This window comes from Glandiceps talaboti, chromosome 13, assembly GCF_964340395.1.
Source record: "Glandiceps talaboti chromosome 13, keGlaTala1.1, whole genome shotgun sequence".
NCBI classification, from domain to species: domain Eukaryota; kingdom Metazoa; phylum Hemichordata; class Enteropneusta; family Spengelidae; genus Glandiceps; species Glandiceps talaboti.
In genome coordinates this window covers 4,951,941-4,975,453 of record NC_135561.1, presented here as the reverse complement: position 1 = coordinate 4,975,453, position 23,513 = coordinate 4,951,941, and the positions used below count along the sequence as shown (strand labels likewise).

The 23,513-nt window shown below is 35.7% G+C and overlaps 3 protein-coding genes and 1 non-coding gene across 6 annotated transcripts in view; 2 read left to right on the top strand and 2 right to left on the bottom strand.

Annotated features, from left to right (window-relative positions):
• The window catches only part of LOC144444943 (structural maintenance of chromosomes flexible hinge domain-containing protein 1-like), a 31,846-nt gene extending 29,023 nt beyond the window's left edge, over nucleotides 1-2,823 (top strand). The window contains 4 exon segments of the mRNA XM_078134495.1: nucleotides 432-603; nucleotides 1,290-1,489; nucleotides 1,889-1,949; nucleotides 2,549-2,823. Of these exon segments, the coding sequence (XP_077990621.1) occupies nucleotides 432-603; nucleotides 1,290-1,489; nucleotides 1,889-1,949; nucleotides 2,549-2,823 (708 nt within the window).
• Nucleotides 2,824-9,694: 6,871 nt separating this feature from the next.
• On the bottom strand, nucleotides 9,695-14,617 carry LOC144444719 (uncharacterized). 3 transcript variants are annotated; one of them, XM_078134245.1, is made up of 5 exons: nucleotides 14,518-14,617; nucleotides 13,319-13,596; nucleotides 12,301-12,550; nucleotides 11,284-11,463; nucleotides 9,695-10,953 (listed from the first exon to the last, which is right to left on the bottom strand). In XM_078134245.1, exons 2-5 carry the CDS (start codon nucleotides 13,566-13,568, stop codon nucleotides 10,725-10,727), a joined length of 909 nt encoding a protein of 302 aa, XP_077990371.1. In that variant the 5' UTR covers nucleotides 13,569-13,596; nucleotides 14,518-14,617; the 3' UTR covers nucleotides 9,695-10,724. The 3 variants fall into 3 exon arrangements, with proteins under 3 accessions (XP_077990371.1, XP_077990369.1, XP_077990372.1); XM_078134243.1 differs by lacking the exon at nucleotides 14,518-14,617 and adding an exon at nucleotides 14,048-14,407; XM_078134246.1 differs by lacking the exon at nucleotides 14,518-14,617 and adding an exon at nucleotides 14,269-14,404.
• Nucleotides 14,618-15,989: 1,372 nt separating this feature from the next.
• On the bottom strand, nucleotides 15,990-19,778 carry LOC144444628 (splicing factor 3B subunit 6-like). The gene is made up of 4 exons (XM_078134122.1): nucleotides 19,670-19,778; nucleotides 18,929-19,047; nucleotides 16,801-16,939; nucleotides 15,990-16,107 (listed from the first exon to the last, which is right to left on the bottom strand). The coding sequence occupies exons 1-4, from the start codon at nucleotides 19,691-19,693 to the stop codon at nucleotides 16,024-16,026; spliced, it is 366 nt and encodes a 121-aa protein (XP_077990248.1). The 5' UTR covers nucleotides 19,694-19,778; the 3' UTR covers nucleotides 15,990-16,023.
• On the top strand, nucleotides 17,471-17,593 carry LOC144445156 (U6atac minor spliceosomal RNA). Its single transcript, XR_013481895.1, has one exon. It is a non-coding gene; the product is annotated as a U6atac minor spliceosomal RNA (small nuclear RNA).
• Nucleotides 19,779-23,513: the final 3,735 nt, after the last annotated feature.

The following is a 23,513-nucleotide window of genomic DNA, read 5'->3' as shown; positions in this document are numbered from 1 at the left end:
TATCATTTGTTCATGAAATATTGAATGAACCAGACTATTTATTGGTACTGTTTACATATGGATATCAATCCAGTGTATACATCAATCACTAGTATACAGGTAATTCAGCTATAGAATCCGTAATTAGAAAGATTTAACTACTTCCTGTAAAGATTTGATGTCTTCTGCAACAAGCTGTGTGTTTGTTTACTAGTATTTATTCTGGGTCCTACAGCTATGAATAACTATTTACAGAATGCATGATAAAAACAAAGAAAAACCTCAACATGTAAAGAAAAACATGGTATGAAATCAATACATGGAAACATATGAATACAAGAAATGAGTTGAGATACTGAGGTGAACTAAAAATTTTGACATGTACCCAGTTTAGTGTCTTTCTTTATTTCCATACTGTATTAACAGTTCTGATTGTTATATGTAATTCTTAGGTTGTAAAGATCACCCACTGTCCAACGTTACTAACCAGGGATGGAGACAGAATTAGGAGTAATGGTAAATTTGGTGGTGTACAAAACAAAGCTTTACCAATTGATAAACTCAAAGGTGCTGTCTTTGGTGCGCCATTACCAATACAGTATCATGCAATGTGTACACAAATAGGTATGTATACCATTACCAGTACATTACCAAGCAAATAGGTATGTATACCATTACCAATACAGTATCATGCAATGTGTACACAAATAGGTATGTATACCATTACCAATACAGTATCATGCAATGTGTACACAAATAGGTATGTCTACCATTACCAATACAGTATCATGCAATGTGTACGCAAATAGGTATGTATACCATTACCAATACAGTATCATGCAATGTGTACACAAATAGGTATGTCTACCATTACCAATACAGTATCATGCAATGTGTACGCAAATAGGTATGTATACCATTACCAGTACATTACCAAGCAAATAGGTATGTCTACCATTACCAATACATTACCAATATGTACACAAGGTTTCTAAGGTAGTTATGTTATTGGCCAAATTCTTAGCTTTCCCACTTTGACAGACTTTCAGGAAAAGTGATTATAAAGTTTTAAGGTACAGGTATAAATACTATATAAATTTCTTAGTTGAACACATGAATTTATGAAAATTGTGACCTTATGGTAGACTTCAGAAACTGCATTGTAGTGAGCAAGAAGACCCCCCACCCCCATCCCCACCTACCCACAATAAGCACAAAAAACGAGAGGGGATAAAAAATATGAAAGTGAGGTTGAATACAGAGTAGACTGAAATGGAAAAAACTGACTTGTCTGATATTTTAACTTCCAGAAACACTTCAAAATTACCGAGTAGCCATGTCAAAAAGAGTTGCTGCAGAGAAGGAACTGCAAGACCAGCTCCATAATGAAAACACACCAGAAATGAAAGATAAACGGAAAGAGTATCAGGATGCAGAGGATCAACTCAGAACTATTGAAAGGAAATTAGGTCTGTCAAAGAATTTATCATATATTTGCCACTTTCCATGTGTCTGTACCCTAGTCTGTGTGCCCCTGTGTCAGTCTTATTGTTCGTATCTCAGTCTCATCTCTTTCTTCATATCCATTCTTGTCTCCCAGTTGCCCCTTCCATCATGTTGTCTGTATCTCCCTGTCCTTCCCTCATGTCTCCCTGTTCTTCCCTCATACTGTCTGTCTCTCCCTGTCCCTCCCTCATACTGTCTGTGTCTCCCTCTTCCAGTCCATCTATGCTGTGATCCATTGTATCTGTATGTCCCACTCTGTTTTCAGTTTCAAATTTCTGTGCTAGAAACGTGTATAATTATTCAAATATCCTTTCTACCATCATGATAAAAAACTATTGATTTCAAAGTACACAAAGTTTATTCTCTTATTTTCGTGTTTCTCAAATTTTCATTAATGTTAAAGCTGGATCCTAATTTTGATTACGTCAAACTCAAAACAGTGAAAAAGAGAAGTAAACATAAAAGTAAAATAATTGGAAAATTATACCATTCATAAACCAAGTTGAGCAAAAAATATGGAATTTATACCCTGGTCATTCTACATCACATCATGACAATGCAACTCTACCTCATTGGTTCTATCGTGCTTGAAATATGAGTCAAAATGTTTAAAATTGCCATTATATTTCCAGATTTTTCACAGATGTTGTCTGTGTTAATTAAATTATATTTTGATAATATTCTGGGAATTCCCAACATTTTCCACATTCGGCAAGGAAATACTCATGTCCTAAGGGTTCTGTCACTACTCGTCTAGCAACTCGTGGTGACAAGACACCATAGGTAACTCAAGGTTTCCTTGGCTGAATGAAGGAGGGAATGATATCTAAAAGTACTGCCTGTATTGTTGGTGATTCTAATGATAATAAAGTATAAATGATTGTGTTTTCCAATCAGTTGGAACCTTGTTACAGCATTACATGACCCCTCTACCTACTATAGATTACAAACATTCAAGCATTCATCTCGCAATTACATTTAAAAAAATGTTCAAAATCTTACCAAAGTACTTGAGAAATGAGATTATACGTACATACTAAATTGTTATTTCATATATCAACAGGCATGACTCCTACATCGAATCTCTCACCAACTTCTTCACCGAGGGGTCGTGCAATGCGACCAATACGTTCTGAACCACCGCCACCATTCAACGCAGAAGACGAAGAGCCAGCCGTGAAACGAATCAGAACAAGTAATCGCACCAGTACACCACCTGGTACACCTCAGAACTCACAAAACGGACCAAATACTGGTTCTAGTACTCCAACTAGAATAACAAGACGCTCAGCACCATCTCCATCACCGACGTTCACGAAACGTACACGAAGAACATAAAACTCATTTACGTAATGTTATACGTAACATGGACAATATGTTGGGATACTTAAACTACCAAGATCTTTTAACCTCAGATTTCTCAATCTGTTGGAATAGGCAGCTGACCATATGTATTTGGTCAAGCAGTATTTAGGCAGGGAATGATTATTTGCATATCATGTGATGCTTGACAGCCAATAAGAGTCATGCATGTAAATGATATGTCCAAAGATGTAAATAACGTATTTCAGTAGTAAATGTCATGTTTGTGGACCTTAGCTGCATTGTGTACATGGTAGTGTTAAATAGAGTTGGTAGTTGGTAGGCTTTACTTCTGGAATATGTAAATGTTTTGGTAGCCATTATATGTGGATGTAGGCACTGTTGATGTAATAGATCAGTTCAAGCTAATATAGTCACCATACCTTTAACATAGGTGAAATTGAACCATTTCAACATTAATAGAGGAACAGTATCCGGTTGTCATGGTATCAGGCATGTTGCAATGACTCATTTCCAGTAAACACTCCATTGTATACGGGTACTGGTACATTACATCAGGTAGCCAAAAAAAATCATAATCTTGAAATGGGGGAGGGGGCTTAGACAAATGATGTGGGGACATACGTCAGCACATTGAGAATGAGATGTAATCAACAGAGTTGTTGAATACTGTGAATGAATTGAAATTTGTGTTCATTGTGAATATCTCCTCTCCCTTCCCAGTCTCCTGTGTATCCCCCCCCCCCCCCCCCCCCCCCCGCCTACATGATATGTATACAACTGTTACAGTGCTGTTTTACTGCCCAGTCATCATATTCTGTCTAATACTATAAAACAGGATGCTGTTGCTCAGAATGTAGTTCTGTGGTCAACAGAGCTGTGTGTCATTTTTTAATGTGATAAGCCAAACAGCATTGTTTTACTTCAAGATCAGCTAATCTGTGGATTTTCATTTTATGATCATTACACAGAGTCACTCCACGATTACATGAGCTGTGCTGCAGGCATCTAAAAACTACAGTGAAAACACTGTACTTTTTTTTCCATGTTATATAAGCTATTATTAACTATTTGTACCATACATGATAACCAACCATTCAGTACTGTAGAAAAAAAACCAAGAAGCTCAGTCAACTTCTCGATGGGTATTTCTTTTACTGTTTATCTCCTCCTTTGGCAAGTGATATACATGCTACATCAAATGCCAACAGTTGATGAATTTTTTGATGAAACCGAAATTCAAATCAACCTCCAAATTGATTCAATACTAGTTTGTATTAGAACCATGCATACTTGTATAATAGAAACCAGTTTACCTGAAACAGGACAATGTCTGCTGTGACAAAAATCTCGAAAAAAATCCCACAACAGTGTTATATTTTCTTTGCATGAACTATCATTAGGTGACGTCACCCATAAAATGATCGGGCAACATTTTGTTTCAGGTTACTTGGTTTCCATTGTATTGCAGTTAATGTGTTCGTTCAAGTTCAAAGAAGCAACTGACACAATACTGAGTTCAAATAAACCCATATTTGAAATCTTTTCAAGCCCATATTTGGAAATCAGTTCAGGTCCATATATAGACTGTCGACAGTCGCTCGCGCCTTTTTCCCTACGTTTTATCTAAACTCCGGTCCGGCGCAACACTAGTAATAGTATAATCGCAAACTGATATCGAGGGCCGTATTGCGAAGGCCCAAGCGACTGTTGTCCCTTGCCGCGCCCTCATGCGATAACAATAGGAACATTCAGTTTGTAGACTATTGACATTTAGGTCATAGTTCACAAAGCTTGTCAATCAAAATGAACATGGCGTAGTCACCAAGCGAGTCAACACATCGAGACGCATTGGAAAAACTTTGATACTCGCACTTGAAAGACTTTCAGAGAAGAATTATAGATACCTATGTCTCTGGGAAAGATGTTTTCGTTAGTGTACTGACAGGAAGTGACAAGTCCATAGCCTATGAAGCCCGGGCTATGAAGTCGCAGGCCTGTGGGTAGCCTGTGGGTTATACTTCCATGCTCCGATCGTTCTCGCGATACAGCTAACAACATCTAGTCTGCAATTGTCCCAGTAGTATCCTCATTGATACAATGATAGCTCTAATATAATCCCGTATATAAACGGCGAAGGCCCTTTTATTTGTGGTAATTTTGCTAAACAATAGGGAAGTGGTAACAACCTAGCGGCCGACCCAAAGGTTTACCCCCCCCCCCCACATCAACAACAAAAATCACATAAAAAGAAAACATCAAGGAAAAGACACAACAAACTGTCATATCATATAGCATCGTGATAAAGATTACGTAAATTGACTCCTCAATCGGTATCTGAAATAATGGGGTACAATAGCGTTAGGTATATATAGACTCAGTACTCTGTGGAGGCACTAGTTGAAGACGTGTCGGATCGGAGCACGATCTCCGTGCCGTGGTAAATATGGAGGCACTTTTCTGTTTCAGGTAGAACGTCTACCATTTGCACATTATCTGCGCCTCACTATCAAACATTTTATACATGAATATTATTACTATATAATATGCTAGCTGCAGTCGAGGGAAGGTAAAAAAGGTGTCCAAAACATCTGTTGCTTGACTGGAGTGTCGGTCGGAGTTGGTACAATAAGTCGACTTCCGTAGCACTCTCTCGCCAGTACCACTGTAACAGCTAGCTGCATGCTAAACAAGGCATGACAATGTATCGGGCGTCGAGTTTGTCAACGACGTCATTTACGAATGTTATAAAAACGCGCGGTTTCAAGCTTTAACAAAGAAAGATAGGAAAGGAAAAAGTACTTGATTATGACCATCAAAATGCATTTACGAGGTCAAATTTGCGCTGCAGTTTACGTGTGTTGCACGTTGAGTAACCTTACATTGAACTGTATGCAAATTACTAGTATACGATAGAGTACCGCCCCATTAAATGACGTCACATCATGAATAAGTAATAGCAAGGGAGATGCGGCAAGGGACAACAGTCGCTCGGGCCTTCGGCCCTCGACCTCGGGCCTTCGGCCCTCAATTTGCGATTAGACTAGTGTTGCGCGGGATCGGAGTTTAGATAAAACTTTGGGCAAAAAAGGCGCGAGCGACTGTCGACAGTCTAGTCCATATATGGAAATCACTTCAAATCCATATATGGAAATCACTTCAAATCCATATATGGAATTCACTTCAAATCATCCAATAGTGTGATTTCCACTTTATTGTGTACCACATCAGACAGAAACTTATCTTGAAAGTTATTTTAGAGGTAAACTCATTCCAGCAATGGGATTAAGTCTAAATGTGACTTACCATTGTATGTACCCATGATTTTATTTTACTTTGTGTTTCTTTACTTTTAGTCTTCCATATTTTTGTAAATACTTGTGAGATGGGTGCTGATGTAACCTTTAAACCCTAATCTCAGTCTGTAGTCATGGAAACATCCCATCTAACAGTAAATATTCTTAACATTGTAAGTTTGTATAAAATCCTAGTGTAGACATTGACACAGATACATTCACATCAAAACTAGTATTTATCATTGGCCGGTTAAACATTTTAATTTCTTCACCTTTGTCGTAGTGCCAAGATATTTGAACAACAAAGTGTAAGTTTATTTATAAATCGTATTTTCATTTCATGAATAGGAGTATCATATGTAAACATGTATTGTTATCGTTTTCAGATTCACATTTAGATAGATCACCTTGTAACATTCCATAGATCTGAACTCTTTTAACATGCACCTATACTATGTACTCTTGGGATCCCAACATTGATTCTCAAATGATGATGATCCTGAAAACAAACTTTGATTCAAAAAAGTTATAGAATGCAAAGACTAGATTAGTAACTCTAGAAAATACATACATTGCAAGACAGACACTTTCCTCATTTTGTGCTGTAAAATATACTTTAAGGTTACTTTGTGTAATTTTTAAAATAAGATTTTCTTTTGTTGAAGTTGAGATCATTGTAGTACTACCAAAACAGAGTGACTATAGGTTTTCAATAAGGCAGCATGTTTTACACATCTTGCACAACGTTACAAATTTAATACACAGACAAAATACAGGTACTGATGGCACACGCACATGAAATGTTACATTTTATCTCACTGTTAATACAAATAAAAATTTGTGTTTGAATCTTTCTTGTTTCATCTGACAGTGATGTTGATTTGTTTTCACTGTGAAATAAAATATATCATTTATGTGCTTGCGTGCTGTCAGTACCTGTTGTGTGTTTTATGTAGTTTGTAATGAAAAACGTACGAGACATAAAGAACATTGTGTTTTGTATTTGAAACTCTATAGTCACTCTGGTTTGGTAGTAACAGTTACTACTCTGTAGAACAGTTCTTTTTCTGATACAGTGAATCTGTAAATTGTGCATCATCGTAGTAATTAGGTATTTTTATCATTTTGTCCAAGGGTTGTGCAATGTTTATTTCATAAAAATGGTAATATGCACGAGAAACATTATTTTTCAGAATTCTGTTTTAATTGATGTCGTTGGAGTGAGTAAAGTGTGATGATCAGCCATAAATATGGTTAAAAATAATGAACTGAATATTCTATCTATACCAGTCATTATGAACAAAGAGTTTAGAAAACAATTTATTTTCTCAACTTGGTGTATTGTCTTATCAATGCTATCACGATGTCAGTATATCAGACATGTGTTCAATTACTCAATCAATCAATTGATAGATCAATCAAATTGATAAAGTGCCAAACTGCTGAGTATTGTTCTGTTCAGTAGTGCTGTATGGTTAGACCACACCATATGCTTTGTCAAGAATGAGTCTCAGGTTTTGTTTTGCCACAATCCAGACAGAGAGTGTGGTGGTACCAAGTTCTAAAATTTTAGCACAACCTGTGAGAAAGAACAACCTGATTTGTTGTCAGGTATTGGTGTGTAGGTAGATTATCATGTCAAACGTAATCAGACCATCACAAGAAAATATTCTCAGAAAAATTTGAGTTTCTCATTCATATTGCCTTTTAAACCATGTAAGTTGATTTTATGGAAAGTCCTTGTGGATCCTTTCATCTTTGGTTGTGAAAGGTTATGAAATTCTGTAACTTCCATACTTGTTGAAGTAAGTCACAGGGTGGGGGGCATGGTCCATACATTGAAAACAGATTACTTCCGTGGCATAATATTAACGATTACAGGATTACAAACCAATCATAGCTTGAGATAGGATCCCTAAAATAAAGGCTCATCAGGAATCTATTTTGATGTGTTGTTATACATTTTTACTTGCTATTTTATGCACATTAACAGAACTAGACGCAACAACAGATTTTGTCTTGCTTTTATGCACATTAACAAAACTAGACACAACAGATTTTGTCCTGCTTTCTCCATGCCTAGTAATAACTAACCTGTAACACATGTCAATTCCAAACATGGTAGTGTGTCAAACTTTGCAATGTTTTGTGACACTTTATAGTTATGGCAGATTTTCTGTTGCTTAAATTTTAAATGCTGTTCATATGCTATCGTTAATTTGTTTGTTGTTTAGTCATGTTTAAGTATTGGCATGTAATTTCTACAATTTTGTATGCCATATAAAGTAAAAAATACATTTCATGGTTTTAACTACAAGTGAAGTTGTATGTATTGGTCATCACATCCATACTATGATCCATCTCCAATCCCCCAACTCTATCATCACTTCGCACAGACATACATATATACATACATACATACACACACCACACACAAACACTCTCTCTCTCCCTCCATCCATGAACTCTCAGTGATGTGCATATGTCTCAGATAGTGTGTTACCTCTGTGCCAAGTTTGGTTGAAGTAGGCTGATGCATGTCTCAGAAATGAGAGTACACAGATGGATGGAACACAATGAAGTGCCAGTTGAGGGTAAAAAATTACCAATACCATCTCTCCTGCTTTTACTCTATCTTCTTTACTTGCATTATCTTGGTCAATGATCACTGCATGCTGACAAAAGTTTTGTTAACCTTTTAAGTTACAAACCCTTTCCAATACACCAAACAAGAAGTTGCATCACATCATATATGTAATAAAAGGTAATTTTTGGTGGCCATACTTCAATGCCACTGGCATTTTGTCACTGATATTTAACATTGATAACCAGATGACTGAAGTCTTAAGTTGTACTTGATAAGTGAAATCGGTGACTCAAACAAAATAAATGAATTCAATAACAGGCGTCAGGGGATCTCTTATTGTCATCATGTTGAACTTTCCTGACCATTTTGAATTTTCCCATGATGTTTTGCACAATGCAGTTAAAATCTGACTTAAATGGTGAAAACTTTGCCCTAACCATATAAATTGATTGTTACAGTATTTGAAGTCCTAAAAGATTTCTCTTCTTGGGCAATTATTAGTCATAAAGTCTTATCCTAGTGTGAACACTGATAAAACCTTGTGTTCCAATTAGGTTGTCAGTGGCCGAGTGGTTAAACCACTTACCTCTTGCCACTGAGGCCGGGGTTCGAACCCAATCAGGGTTATCGGTTGGCGAGTGGTTAAACCACTTGCCTCTAACCACTGAGGCCAGGGTTCAAACCCATTTAGGGTTTGATTAAATTTACCACACCATATGTAAGAAGAGTGTCATTCAACACTGAATCCATGAGGGAAGGCCCTCACTGGACTTCTTGGGAGACAAGTGTTTATGTACTTAAAGAACTATCCAGTATAGATAAAGATTATTATTATTATTATTATTATTAATTAGTTGTGGATGGCATTCAGTAGAATACTGGACTAATACACTTGAGGACAAATAAAATATTCACACACTTTAATACTGATATTTAAAAGGAAATAAAAGAATTTTATTGATTGGCAAACACCTTATTTAGTATTTGACACTTGTTGGTTGTCCAGCCTGAGGGGAATCAAACATCAAAATAAAGACTTTAGATTACCAACATAGAATGTTTATCGTCACAGTTGATATACATTATTACTGTAAAAAAAACCCATGCAAATGATGTTGACATATTAGTCTAGCAAATCGAGGTCTCGGTTTGCTAAGGTTAGACACAAACTCAAACCATCATCGCAACATGTTGATACAACAGTGATAACCTATTGTACTACATGTATGGATGTTGGTTTAACTCAGTGGGATGGCTCTCTGAACACTAGTTACATAAACTTGTACTGTTTTGGGACTACCAATGTTTATGCTATCTTGTTCACAGGGTGATTAAGTTTGTGTTTCTCATTAAATGGAGGCCTTGATTACCAGAGTAGCAGCCACGATACAGAATAACTGTAGTTGATTGGGACACATAATACTTGGTCTTCAACAACAGCTTTGTTGTGACTTAGTATATGAAACAGTCCAGTGACTTTTAAGTGTACAGTACACCCAGTGACTTTAAGTGTACAGTACAATATCTTGGACTTTAGAGTTGAGGTACAAAATTGTATCAGCATATTGTTCTTCTTTCCTCACAAGGTGACACTTCATTGGTTTTCAATGAACATCTTTGCGAGTACATGTGTAGCAATTGTTATTCATTCATTTCATAATTACTGGCAAGTAACTCAAGATTCACTTACAATGTGAACTCATTACAAAACCATGGTTTGTGTACTACTGTAGTAACAGACAAGTCTGGTTATTACAAGCTTGCATGTTAAATTGCCAGAAAGAATGATCAGTCAGCTGTTCAAATGTCATGATGTGTAGAGTAAACCTGCATATGACTGTATAACTAACTGGTACAGAAGTCAAACTTGGACACCGATACATCATCTCTTTGCAATACCATCTCTACACGCACACAAACTTGATGGCTGTCTTCTTTGACAACCCAACAAAAATCTCCAACTTTTGGCTGGTCAGTGCAACCACAATCTGGTACATGCAGTTTTTAGTTAATATCTGTTTTAAAAAAAACAATCACGTATCCCCTGTGATGTCAATTTCTGTGAGTTCTCCTGTTGCTGTCACACTACGTACAATTCTTTTCCATTGTTTTTCCCTTTCTTTCTCCATGTTTCTTATCAATGATATTCTTTGCCGAGAAAGGCGCCTCCTTTTTCTGTCTTTTTCTCTTTCCGTTCTTCTGTATTCTGGGTCTTCCCGTTTAGCTCGCATTCTTGCTTTGGCACGTTCCTTCTCTCTTTCCCTAGGACAAGAATATTCAAGATGTACTTAATATGGTGGGTTCAAACCCAGACTGCAGAGGTAAGAGGCATACCAGTTAACCGCTTGGCCATCGACAACCCGAATTGCTATGTTTGTCCTTGTCTCTCTAAATTTCATCTTTTCAGAAAAGTATAGGGAATGACACAAATCAGAAGTCACTCCTAAGTTCAATAAGAGAAAATGTAGAACCAGAAGCAAGTCTTCATATGGCAAAGTTTGAAGCAATTTAAGAACTTTATTTTTCAAGAAATTGGTCTCCAAAGCCCATTCCACCTTAATACAACCAAAATAACAAAACATCATATCTAACCTGAATTCTGGACATCTTCTCAGCTCTCGTTTCTTAATTCTGTCTCTTTCTCTCTTTGTTGCAGCTCTCATACCAAGTTCTGTCTGTGTACTAGTTGTATTTGTATCTGGTTGTTGTGCAATAAATATTAACTGTCCTGTCTGGTTCTCAAAACCTAGTAAATGATCATCACCAGTTGCTCTGGAAACAAACAAAACAATCATGTTGAAATTCGTCTTCAGAGCGAGTAGAAAATATGGAAATCATGGTATGACAAAGGTCACAGGTGACAACATCAAACAGCTTTTGATTTACATAAAGGTTATCTTATCACAAGCAGGAAATGTTAACTTGTCCAAAATTTTCTCCTTGACTCAATTGACTTGATCTGAAAGGAAAAGCCTACATGTACAATGAACCAAGATGAGGCATTTGCAGGTGTCACATGCTTACGATTAGGTCCTCAATATCAAAAGCATTAGTCAATAACCACATGATGCCATTAACACCGAGCAAAAACATTCAGTTCACTGAAGAAGTCAATCGAGTCTAGATGAAATATTTTGGACAAGGTAACATTTCCTGCTTGTGATAAAATAACCTTTATAATATATCATGAAACCAAGCTGATGAATCTACCAGTATTTGAAACTTCTGAGTTTATTGACAAATACATCAACTGGAATTGATTGCAATTGAAGTCTTTTATTTAAAGGCCAAGGTTTCAATCCCAGGCTCTCACATTAGTGTTATCTTGTCAGTGAAGCCAGAAAGATTACATAGGATCATTCTTTTGTTTAGAACCAACCTTTCTACAACTTTAGCATCAGATTAATGTTTCTCACACCTAAACTATAATGTGAATCTGAACTGTGCCTTTCATACATCCATCTGTTTACATGAAATACATATACAATGTAGTACTATAAGCTCTGTATACTGTATAATTATGAAGCACAGTTTTCATGTTTTGTGATACTTAGCATGGCATGGCATACAGTTTTGAAAACACTCTCATTATCATTTGTGTAGACTTACCCTTCAGAAGCATCAGCATTCCAAGCCTCAAAATGACTACCAGTGTCTAACACTTCAATACCATCAATAAGATTTGTAGTTGTATCATCATCTGTATGTTGAGTTGCTACAATCTTGACCTTAACAGTAGGTTTAGGTGACCTCATGTCAATGTGTACATCATCTGAATTTTTACCTAATCCATCATCTCGTAATGGTCCACTTACTTCTGATGTTTGCACTTCAATGATTGGACTTGTCACTACGGAAACTACATGTAATAAAGACAAAAATAGGCTTAGATTTTTTTCTCAGATCTGGTAGATCATTCTTAATAGTCGAGTGGAAACCTGCATAATGATGCATGGTTCTTTTTTTAATATTGGAGGAGTAGTTGAGGGGAAGGTGGGGGTAGGGGAGGGGGTTAGGGATCACTATATATCTTACAATGAGCAATAAAATGACGACTATTTCCAATACTTAGATATCATATTCCCAAGACATTCTATTTATCCACTTTTTAGTACTTGAGCTATGGGAATAGCAAGAATGCCCTCTCTGGCCTATTTGAGAGAAGACATCAAACTAATTTGTGGGCAATTCACACACTCTCAAGCACTATACACACAAAAGTAAAATAAATAAATAAGTAAATAAATAAATAAACATATGATACATTGATAGAGGTCATACTAATAAAGACTGTACATACATTGTACATGTGGTTTCTTCAAGGAGATCAAAGTGAAAAAGATGGTGTAACCGTGTAATTAGCTAATGATGGGTATTTTATTTTCTATCTAAGTTCATGTATTGCAGACTAGTTAACAAAAGACCAGACGTACTTGTTCTGTAGGCCAAATTGTACCGAACAGTTTTTTGTTAAGGGCAGTAAGCAGGTAAAATCTACCATGGTTCCCCAGTAATTTTACCGTGGTTCCCAAACAAAATTATGATAGATTGTATAGGAAGCCATGCAACTTTTACCCCTTTTTGTTACCGGGGTTCTCCACTCTTAACAAAAACACTGAAATCTTACCTTCTGAGTCACCATCGATTGGTGTTTCTACAATAATCTGTTCATTGGCAACATTAGTCCATTGTTCACCAATCGTGTCCCTTACTAATGAGGTATCTGTGTCACCATCTGTAATAATGTGTGGACTGTGTGCAATATGATGAGCTGTCTTGCCAAGATCTAGATGTTGTCCCCCATGTACAATAATCACCTGTGTTTCATCATCTACCTCTAGGTTTTCTACAGGGACTGTTTCACTACTATCAGCCATGTGAGCATACCAGTATTGTAATCTTGATCTGGTGAGAGAAATAAGTATTTATGGGATATTTGCATGTTGTTTTTCTCTATTAGGAGAATTGGCCCAACCTCATGTACACTGTACTTTGGATGTATAGTGTAGTTTATTTGACATAAAACTATGTCAACAAACATGCATTATTTAAAGTCAAATACATAGTACATACATACACACACACACACATACATACATACACACACACACACTGAGTACATTGTTTGGTCAACGTAGCCACGAGACTTGTCTAACTGGCTTGACAATGTAGTTTGTCAGTATGTCGAATCATAGACCCTCCACACAGGGGTGGGGGATCTATGGTCGAATCAGATAGTAGATAGCCAAGTCCCTGAGCTATTGTCAACGTTACAATTTACATTCAATCAACGTACATCCCTATTACTTGACAATTCGTACATCATGGCAACTACGATAATTTATAACAAACATACCTAAACATTGACCAAGCCTGTACATTACCGACTCTACACTGATTCATTATTCTTCAACACTGTCTTTGATGCCAAGTTCAAAGTTCTCAGAGTCCTTTGTGTTTAATAGTATCTTAGTCTTAGATTAATAGTGATGATCTCCGAGCTCCGAGTTCGACTGATAAAAATTTCATAAATACGCATCGATTAAGGCTTATGATAGGATCGGACATTGCTCCCACCTTACTCGTCTGGCTCACAGTTCACTCAAGTAACATTTGGACATACATAACGTCCTAAAGTAAACATGAAGGAAGTGAAATCCTTCAAATCAATTTGTTTCTGAAGAGAATTACAAACCACGCCTGTCGCCATTTTGGATTTCACCGGATAATGTCTGTTCGCGTCTGTTCGTCTTTTCGTCAACAAACGTCATTACTTTTTCCCGCGTTTTCGCACGCAATAGGTAAACAAGTAAACAAGGTACTTACCAAAGTCGGAAAAATGACAAATTAAACTAGAAATGTGATTATATGTCTTCAAAATCGATAGCAATATTGAGATATATGTCTGTGTGTCGACGCCGCCATATTATGAAAAATTTGCATATTTATACATTTCAGGGATAAACCAAATAAGCTTCGGAGGGGTCAGTGCACTGTTGATGGTCACGGCGAAATTCACTTTTTCAATAAAAAGATTCAAAATTTTAAGTCGCAGAAACAGACAAGGAGCAATCACATTTGTAATAATCATCAAGATATACATAATGATATGTTTAGTTTACCATATCACTGACAATAGTGTCATTCCACTCAGGGTGTATGGTTTTCTTTTGTTATGTATAAAAATGATTTCTCAAACCATTTCACAACATAAATTGTTATCAAAAAGTCACTTGTTTCCCTTATATATCTTAAATTGCCTTTGATTCTGAGCTTTTGTTAGCTATAGGCACAAACACTCGACAAGAGATCTATGAATAAATGGATATTGAATAAAATGATACAGTTTACAAACTATTAAATGTCTAATGTTTCCTGTGTATGTATGCCATGCTGTGTGCATCACAAGAATGTGTGTTCTATGTGATTTGCGAATGTACAGTGTACAGTATACTTGGCATTATTATTTGAATGTTGTACCTTTACTCTATGTATATCTACACCTGGTGAATAGGTATGGAGTAAATAATCATACAACATGCAGAACATGTATAAAACAACACAAAACTCAATACTTTACACTTAGTATTAGGCTTGAAGTACATATACATGTACAAGCACTCGGGGGTAATGCATTGCCATTTGTTACAGAGCATTTGTAATGCCGAGTATAGCATACATAGTGTACATTCGCAGGTCACATAAAACACTGCATTCATATGACGCACAACATGGCATACATACACAGTTTGTAATCTGCATCATTTCATTCAATATCCATTTCTGGACAGATCTTGAGTCGAGTGCCTGTGCCTATAGGTCATGATTCTACATGCATACAAAATCAACAAACTCATACACACTCAGCGATCAATTTTCCATTTTTTATTACAATTCTACAAGTCTATAAATTATACAATTACAGAAGATCACATATTCCCATTGTCTTTTGCAAAGATTAAACTGAGACAAATATTGTAAAGTCAAAGATCAGACTGGTTTTCTTTGCTGGTTTAGAGATGTTCAGCAGCAAATTAATTGCCTCAACCTCTGGTTTCAAATACTGGTATGACTTCAGAATAAATAGGTACACATGTAGCGGTGTCACAAAGTTTAATACAAACATATTCATGGTATGGTTACAAAAATGTGCATTAAACAAATCATGATCTGAGAACTGTACTTGTATAACATAGTGTCTGTATCACAAAAATGTCAAATATTTGAACCCCCCAACCCCCCCCCCAAAAAAAAAAATTCTCATGTGAGAACAAAACATAACACATAAATAAAAGACCCCCCCCCCCCTCCTTCCCAGTACAAATGGCAGTTTTATTTTTTGTCATTAAGTCCATATTTGGCTTTCAATCTTTCCAGTTCATCTTTCTTCTTTGTTTGGTCCATTTTCTTGAATGCCTGATGAGAGAAAATAATCAACACTGTAAATATGCAGTTCATGAAATTGTTCAAAGTTTGCAGCTAGATATATAGATACACTGTATGACCAAGTAAAATTTTATAAGGATTTTAATAATGAATTAAACAAACAAGAAAGGAAAAAAAAAGAAGTATATATGTATAGAAATGTAACCTTGAATAGCCTTGATTGATTATTGATATCTCATAGACACAGAACTCTATACCACTGTAGACCATATTCTCAAACAGTGCAATATTTGCAACATGCCAAGGGGCACCATAGCAAGAATTTTGAAGATTGTGCTATTAAAAATAAAGGAAAGAGTAGTCTAGTCTCCAAACCCTTTTACAAAATACTATTATGTTTGACAACACATTTGTAGATTATGCTATATGATTCTGCTGACTCTAGGTTGAATGACACACACTTGCTGCACCAATTCAAGGTGAGAGTAAAACTATACAAGGCTGGAAATATAAAACTATCAAATCGTATGATATGTCCTCGGCCAACAAATCTCAAAACAACCTCCTGACATTAGATTATCTCTCTTTTCCATTTACAAACTTAAATTTCTTAATTACAAATGTGTGCAACTGCTTGATGATGGGTCTGGTCTGCTAAAAATGTCTCTACTATGCAGCAGTCCATACAAATCTATACAAATTACAATACATATGTCCACCTACCCTGTTAGCCTGGTAATAAAGTACGACTAGATATCTGTTACACACATTAAATCCTGACAAGTGATCACAAGCATTTTTAGCATCAAAAATATCTTCATACACAACATATGCAGTGCCTTTAGTTTCAGGTGTGTTGCCCCTGTAATGAAAAAAAAAATTGAAAATGTAGGATTATTCATCACCTCAAAATATGTCTCATATAAAAACGTAAAATGGTGACATATCCAGTCAACAACCGATAAAGTCTAAAACAAAATTTGCAAATTTATTTTAAATATCAAATAAAGAACAATTTAACATTAAATAAAATTCCCAAATTGAGTTATATTTACTAATCAGCCAACACAGTACTTTCATCACAGATGCTGTGCTGTATTCCCCCACCCTGGAATGATTATGCAAATGATATGCAATTACCCACAATGCATCTATATTAACTAAACTCTTAAAAATATTGTTTTTTCTTTACATTTTCAACCACATCTCTCAGATTTGCACAAATTATTGTTCCTTACAAATTTTGGAAGGTTCTATGTATGGAAGATTTACTGATTACCATATTTATTTACACAAAATGCAAGTTTGTTGTACAGTATTATACCTAACTGTATATAGAGTTTTCCTTTTCTCAATGCACTACATAAACGTGAGGCATCACATCTATTATACTGTGTTGTATGAAAGGAGAGAAGGTTAGCACTCCCCTTGATAAGGACGGAAGACACCCTTTGGGTGTACAACACATATACGGTTAAGGCATTGCTGCTTACTTTGCAGCATCTAACCATGTTTTGCCATTTATTGAATTCTATATAATTTCATCTACATCATCAATCATTGAAAAGCTTTTTTCATTATATACATGATGATCCAATGGCATCATTACAGCTCTCCATTACATCACCAGCCGAAATTTCATAACTGCAAGTTTTGTCAGCATTTCTACTAACTGTGCAGACTGTTTCCCCTGGTCATTTTCCCCAACAACATCACAATCATTTCACAGCCATTGTGACAATGATGGGGAACATTACCAACTTCCAAGAATTTGGGATATTTGTCTGAAGTCATGTATGCATTGTGACTTCAGAAAACGCTAACAAAGCCATGGTGAGCTATTATTATCTGACCAAAGCTTTGGTGAGCTATTATTCTTTGCACAAAATGTTAAATTTATGAAATCTTTACCCTCAAATTCATAAATACAATATTGGTAGATAAGGACTACACGTCTAGTAGAGGTCCTGACAGGAACGTATTCCGTACTTCAATGTACTCCATTTCTCTACTCCCAGTCTAGTCAAGGTCCCAAAAATTGCACATAATTCTGAGCCCCCCCCCCCCCCCCAGCAGGGTTCATATAAACATGATGACGTCCTCGCGCCCCCATGTGATCTTAGTTTAAACAAACTGGAGGAGCAGTTGCATATTTGCCTAATCATTGTCACATGATTTAACTCTCTCTGAAGAAAACACCTCTATATTTGAATCCCACAGCTTTGAATCAATATTATCTTATCAAAACCAACCTTATCTTTAGATCTGTCAGACAACTGTTTTTCATAACCAATTGGCTTTTGGTCAGATTAGGATTAGATACAGGTAAGATTTAATTATGGACAAGAAAACAGTTCTCTGGCACGGCCAAGCTAAGGAAAATTTCAGTCCTGAAGGATCCATATGCTAATCTCTATGGCTTCACTGATAATATTAATGCAAGAACAGGGGATATAATTATGGACCTTTAACAAAGTTTCAATAGTATCACCAAATGTGTTGTTCCATAAGTATAATTGTACTAATTAACTCTATAACAACATTCCAGTGTTTTCCATGAGGATTTCTTTAGGGCCGCACAACCCCTCTGTTTTTTGCTATGAATGAATTATGTTATTATTCAAGTTTGAAATTGTTGAACTGCAATAATTTCTTTATACTTTTGTATTTTCTCATTTGCTTAATTAATGGATCATTGCTGAAAATAGGAATTCATTTGAGTTAAAGTTTACATCTTTTTTGACGTTAAAAACATATTTTCATCTGGAAATATCCTAAGGATATGCAAATTAATATGCCCCTTAATTTTTCAAAATTTTGGAGAAGCCTGAAATGTTGTTTTTATACTTACACTCTGATCTGTCTTATTGCACCATATTTTCCAAATATATCATACATTTCTTCAGCTGTGATTTTGTATGGCAGATTACGTACATACAATATGCGGTTTACCTCTGGGGGTAAACGCACCTGTAAATATAAAAGAATATTTGATTTCATGCTGTAAATACAGATAATATTTAAAACTGCCATTGCATTTGTGTCAGTGAGTCACTATCAATTTCAAATACTGAATGACTGTTTTAATGATTCTATTTGGCAATCATAATTGGCTAAACATTGTTTTTATACTTTCTGATAAACAAGAAGGTATAGGAAGGTGAATATCGAATGTCAGTTTCAAGTCGGCCACAACAAATTTAAACAAATGGCACACAGTACCTACATGTACATATAAGCCAATTTTTGGACAACTAAACCTGACAGATTGCGATAAAGTATATTCCTTCATCGAAATGAAAGCAGTTCGAAAAGTCATAATAGCGGGTTACTATTAAATGTTATCCAAATTTTGGACTAATCACCGAAGTGCTGCCTATTTTGGTCTTTATCGTTTACGAATGTTTTTGTTGAAATTGAATTTGATCACTGCGGTTTCAACATCTCTAGCACATCATTTTCCTTGTCAATATGTCGAACAATACACATAAACATCGCATCTTATTCACCAGTGAATACAAATATACAAATCTGACTATTATCTGTTCGAAATAATTCGTCAAATCGCTCGAAAAATTGAGAAATTACTCACATTTTGTCTTCTTTGCATCGCCATTTTGTCGGAAGTATGACGCTAAATTTACGTATTCACGTACTCTCGTCAAATCCCTTCAAATAACGAGATCCACGTGAAGATGATATCATCACTGGCTGGCGCATGCGCTTTAAGATTGGGGATAATTTCAGGAAGTGGAGTGCAGCTTTTCCTTCATTGAAATATCGAAAGCTCAAATATTGCTATTGCTCCGCTGAGATGGATTCCAGAAACAACCCACCGACATATGGTAAGATATATCCAACAGTTAACCTAACAGGTGTGTTGAATCCATACTTTGTACTGTGTTCTTAAAAGAAAGTGACGTGACGACGAAATAATTCTTCATCGACGTTGCAATCACATGTTCAGTGTTGTTGTGTGTACGTGGAAGTACAGTGAAATATGCTGCGTAACTAGTGTTAAAATGTAAAATATGTGTTTTACGTGCGGTCGTCATGTCCGCGAACTTGATCGGTAAGCCAATGATGTCGTACATTAAATTATCACATGTGTCTACAACTCCAACACTAGGGGGAGTGGTCCAGGGAAATCCCATTTCAGTCTCATTAGCACCACCCGTTTGTTCTTTGCAGTGTAAATAACGCCAGGGTAATGGTGACTGTGTATCACTCATATTAAACATGTGTTATTACACAAAACAGGGTGATCAGGTTCTTGAATAGACCTTAAATATAGAGATAACATTGATAGTGTCTAAGTTTTATTGCATTACAAACAATTAGAAAATCGAAGCTTGAAAGGAAATGTGCTGGGTTTTTATAGACAGGACTTATAAAAGAACTAAGTCGATTATGATAGAGGAATGGAATCCAGAATAGTGTAATTGTATAAAGTAGTCCTACTTGCAGACGGAGGAAGTCAGGGCTCGATTCTGACATTGTCCCCCTCTTCACATTGTCAGTATCACTTCCTGTACCCTGTCTGCAAGCTAGACTAATACCTTGTACCTTGCACCTTGTCATCTTCACTTCCAAAATAGGTCCACCAGGGACTGGAAGGTTCTGACGAGAGTGGTGGTAGGCATTTAGATAGACCTTGTGGGGTGCTGGTTTCTTATGTGGGTTTTTGAATGTCTCACAAGATAATAAATTATAAAGTACAAATTGCATAGTACCAAGTACAGTATACTATATATTCAGAGTTTATAATCAGAATTTTCCTTAACTGTAATTAGAGTGAAATATTTGGAATTGTATACCACCAGACCCATTGCGTTTACAAACAATACAAATACCCATGATTGAAAAGAGGTCTGGGTATGGACAAGGCGTAATGTACAATATCTTTATTTCTGATAGTAATTATCACCACCAATAAATTACTAGTACTTTACTTCTTTTTCTCTCTGCCATGCATTCTTGAGTACACTTGTCATATATGTTTGTATGCACTAATCCCAATGTACTTTGCTTCACCAACTCAATTTTGTTGATAGAGTACCGTCCATGCAGTGAGGTTTTCGAGCATGTATTTTGCCAAAAGAGAGTAGAAAGTATGATTTATTATCTAGATAAACATTGTAGAGTTTTCATTATCATAAAAAAGTAGTAAAGTAGAGTGAATGTGTAAGATTCAAAGTGAAGTATTAGACAGTCTGGTAAGTCTCATTTGCATTCTAAATAAGACAATTTTGATTAAAAGTAGAAATTCTCATGTTTTATCTTTTTATAACTGTTTGTAAGATAATCATTTCAGTGATCCAACAATCTGATGAATAATTCAATACTGAAACAAGTCAACAAATGTGACATGTCTGGAGATTAGGGTAACCATAGTAATTGATATACAATATTCACACGTCACAACTGTGGTAGATGAACATGTATTGGTTGGTGTATTGTGTTCTATTGATGAAGGTATATGGTTCACACTTACAGCTTGAATGGTGATATTGTGGACAATGGTTGTACTACAGAAAACTCATGACCTAGAAGATTGCTTATGATGAAGGGAATTAAAAATATCTACCACATGGATCCTTGATAAAAAAAACTCAAAATGTTTGCCTTTAAGGTTTACTCAAATACACTGGATGAATTAATATATGAAGGAAAACAATGGTTTTCATCTTTTTTTGTGTGAAATATATTTCAGTGTGTGTCCATGGCAACTTCATCTATTGATCTCTATGATGTATCACAGAATTGATTAATATTTTGGAATGTGTTGAATTTCATATTTGGGCTTGCAATGTAAAAGGTAGTAAATAAATTCTATTGTCACTCCCCAGGATTTTTACTAGAGTTCCCTGCCAAAATCATAGTAAAAGGTAAACATATCTGCAAGTTTGCTAGATTCCCACCCCACCAGCACCCCATCTGTTTTCAAGGTTCTCAAATTTGTAAATAGTAAATACATGTATACAGAATGTCGTGTAGCAAAACATGATATTGTAAAGTTAGTCTCTCTATCTGAGGCACACGACTTGGATTTCTGATAAAGAGATTAAGATTATGTTGGAGATAATGGGCAGGGGATACCATAGACTGCAATGGGTATTTAGATGGACTGTAATTGAAATATTCAATTATCTGAAATAACAATAACTATTATTGATAGTAAGATGATGTAATTTATTTTATTATAACTACTGTAATTATGTCCTTTGTTTGCCAGCAGGATGACAATTAAATCCCATGGGGACAATACATTCATTAGATATCACAATGATATCATTAATTTTTTCAAAAGAATGAGAGACAAATTCAAAATAGATTGCACAGTCCGTAAAAAGTCAGGATAACATTTTCAAAATGATGATGTTTATATGGTACAATGTATGTCTATATGTAACTATCTGTCCAAGCTGTGATTATTATGACACACAAATAAGACCTTGTGACATCATACTGCCCATATCATGTTAGTGTTCACTGGCTCTGTTTGATACAAACCATGCAGAAACCAATAAGAAGCTGCACAACAAAATTGAATGTGACAATTTTTAGTGACATTTTGTCTAAAATGAAAAAAACTAACGTGTCACCATGCACTGATATGGCAGACTTCAAATCAAGCAATTGATGCTTGCATGTCAGTTGCTAGTTTCACTTAGACAAAACGTAGCAAGAAATTGCAATTTTACTAGAATGTACAATTTCTTGTTAGTTTCTGCATGGTTGTATTGAGCAGAGCAAGTGAACAGTAACATGAAACGAGTGGTATATAAGAATAAGTCTGTGATCACGTCTGCAAAATTTATCATAAGACCATTATCATATTTCTATTGATCAGTGCACAGCTGATGACCAGTGTCATTATATATTATGTTTGATACTGACAATAACAGGTGCAGGTAATCAATAGGTCATGAAAATGAATCATATTTGCATTATGATTATTTTGATTATCAAAGTGAGTAAATTATAATTATACCCAGTAATTCATTGCCAGTTTGTACCTACATGTATGTGTAGATTTATAGTTCAAATAATTATGAATTAGGGTATGTGAATGATCATATTTATACTTTTATAGATACTAAATTTAAATATACACCAGGTAGTGCCAGTGGCCAGTGCTTTACACATCGTTGTTACCTTGGTGACAGTCATGATAATAGCTTTCATCCTGTGATGATTAGGTACACAAATCCAGTAGATACTAAATTTAATGTCCCAGTTGAGTTAGGGACAAGTATTTCCAAGTTGTTGTCATCAAGGTGTTAGTCCTGTTGTTAAGTTTTGTCCTCTCATTATAGGCGTAACATTTTCAGTTATTGGTTACTCAAATCCAAAACAGTGTAAGTGTTGTTTGACAGGCAGACTGGTTGATATTGTCAGTCCCATTATTTTATTCATACATGTATATAGGGTTT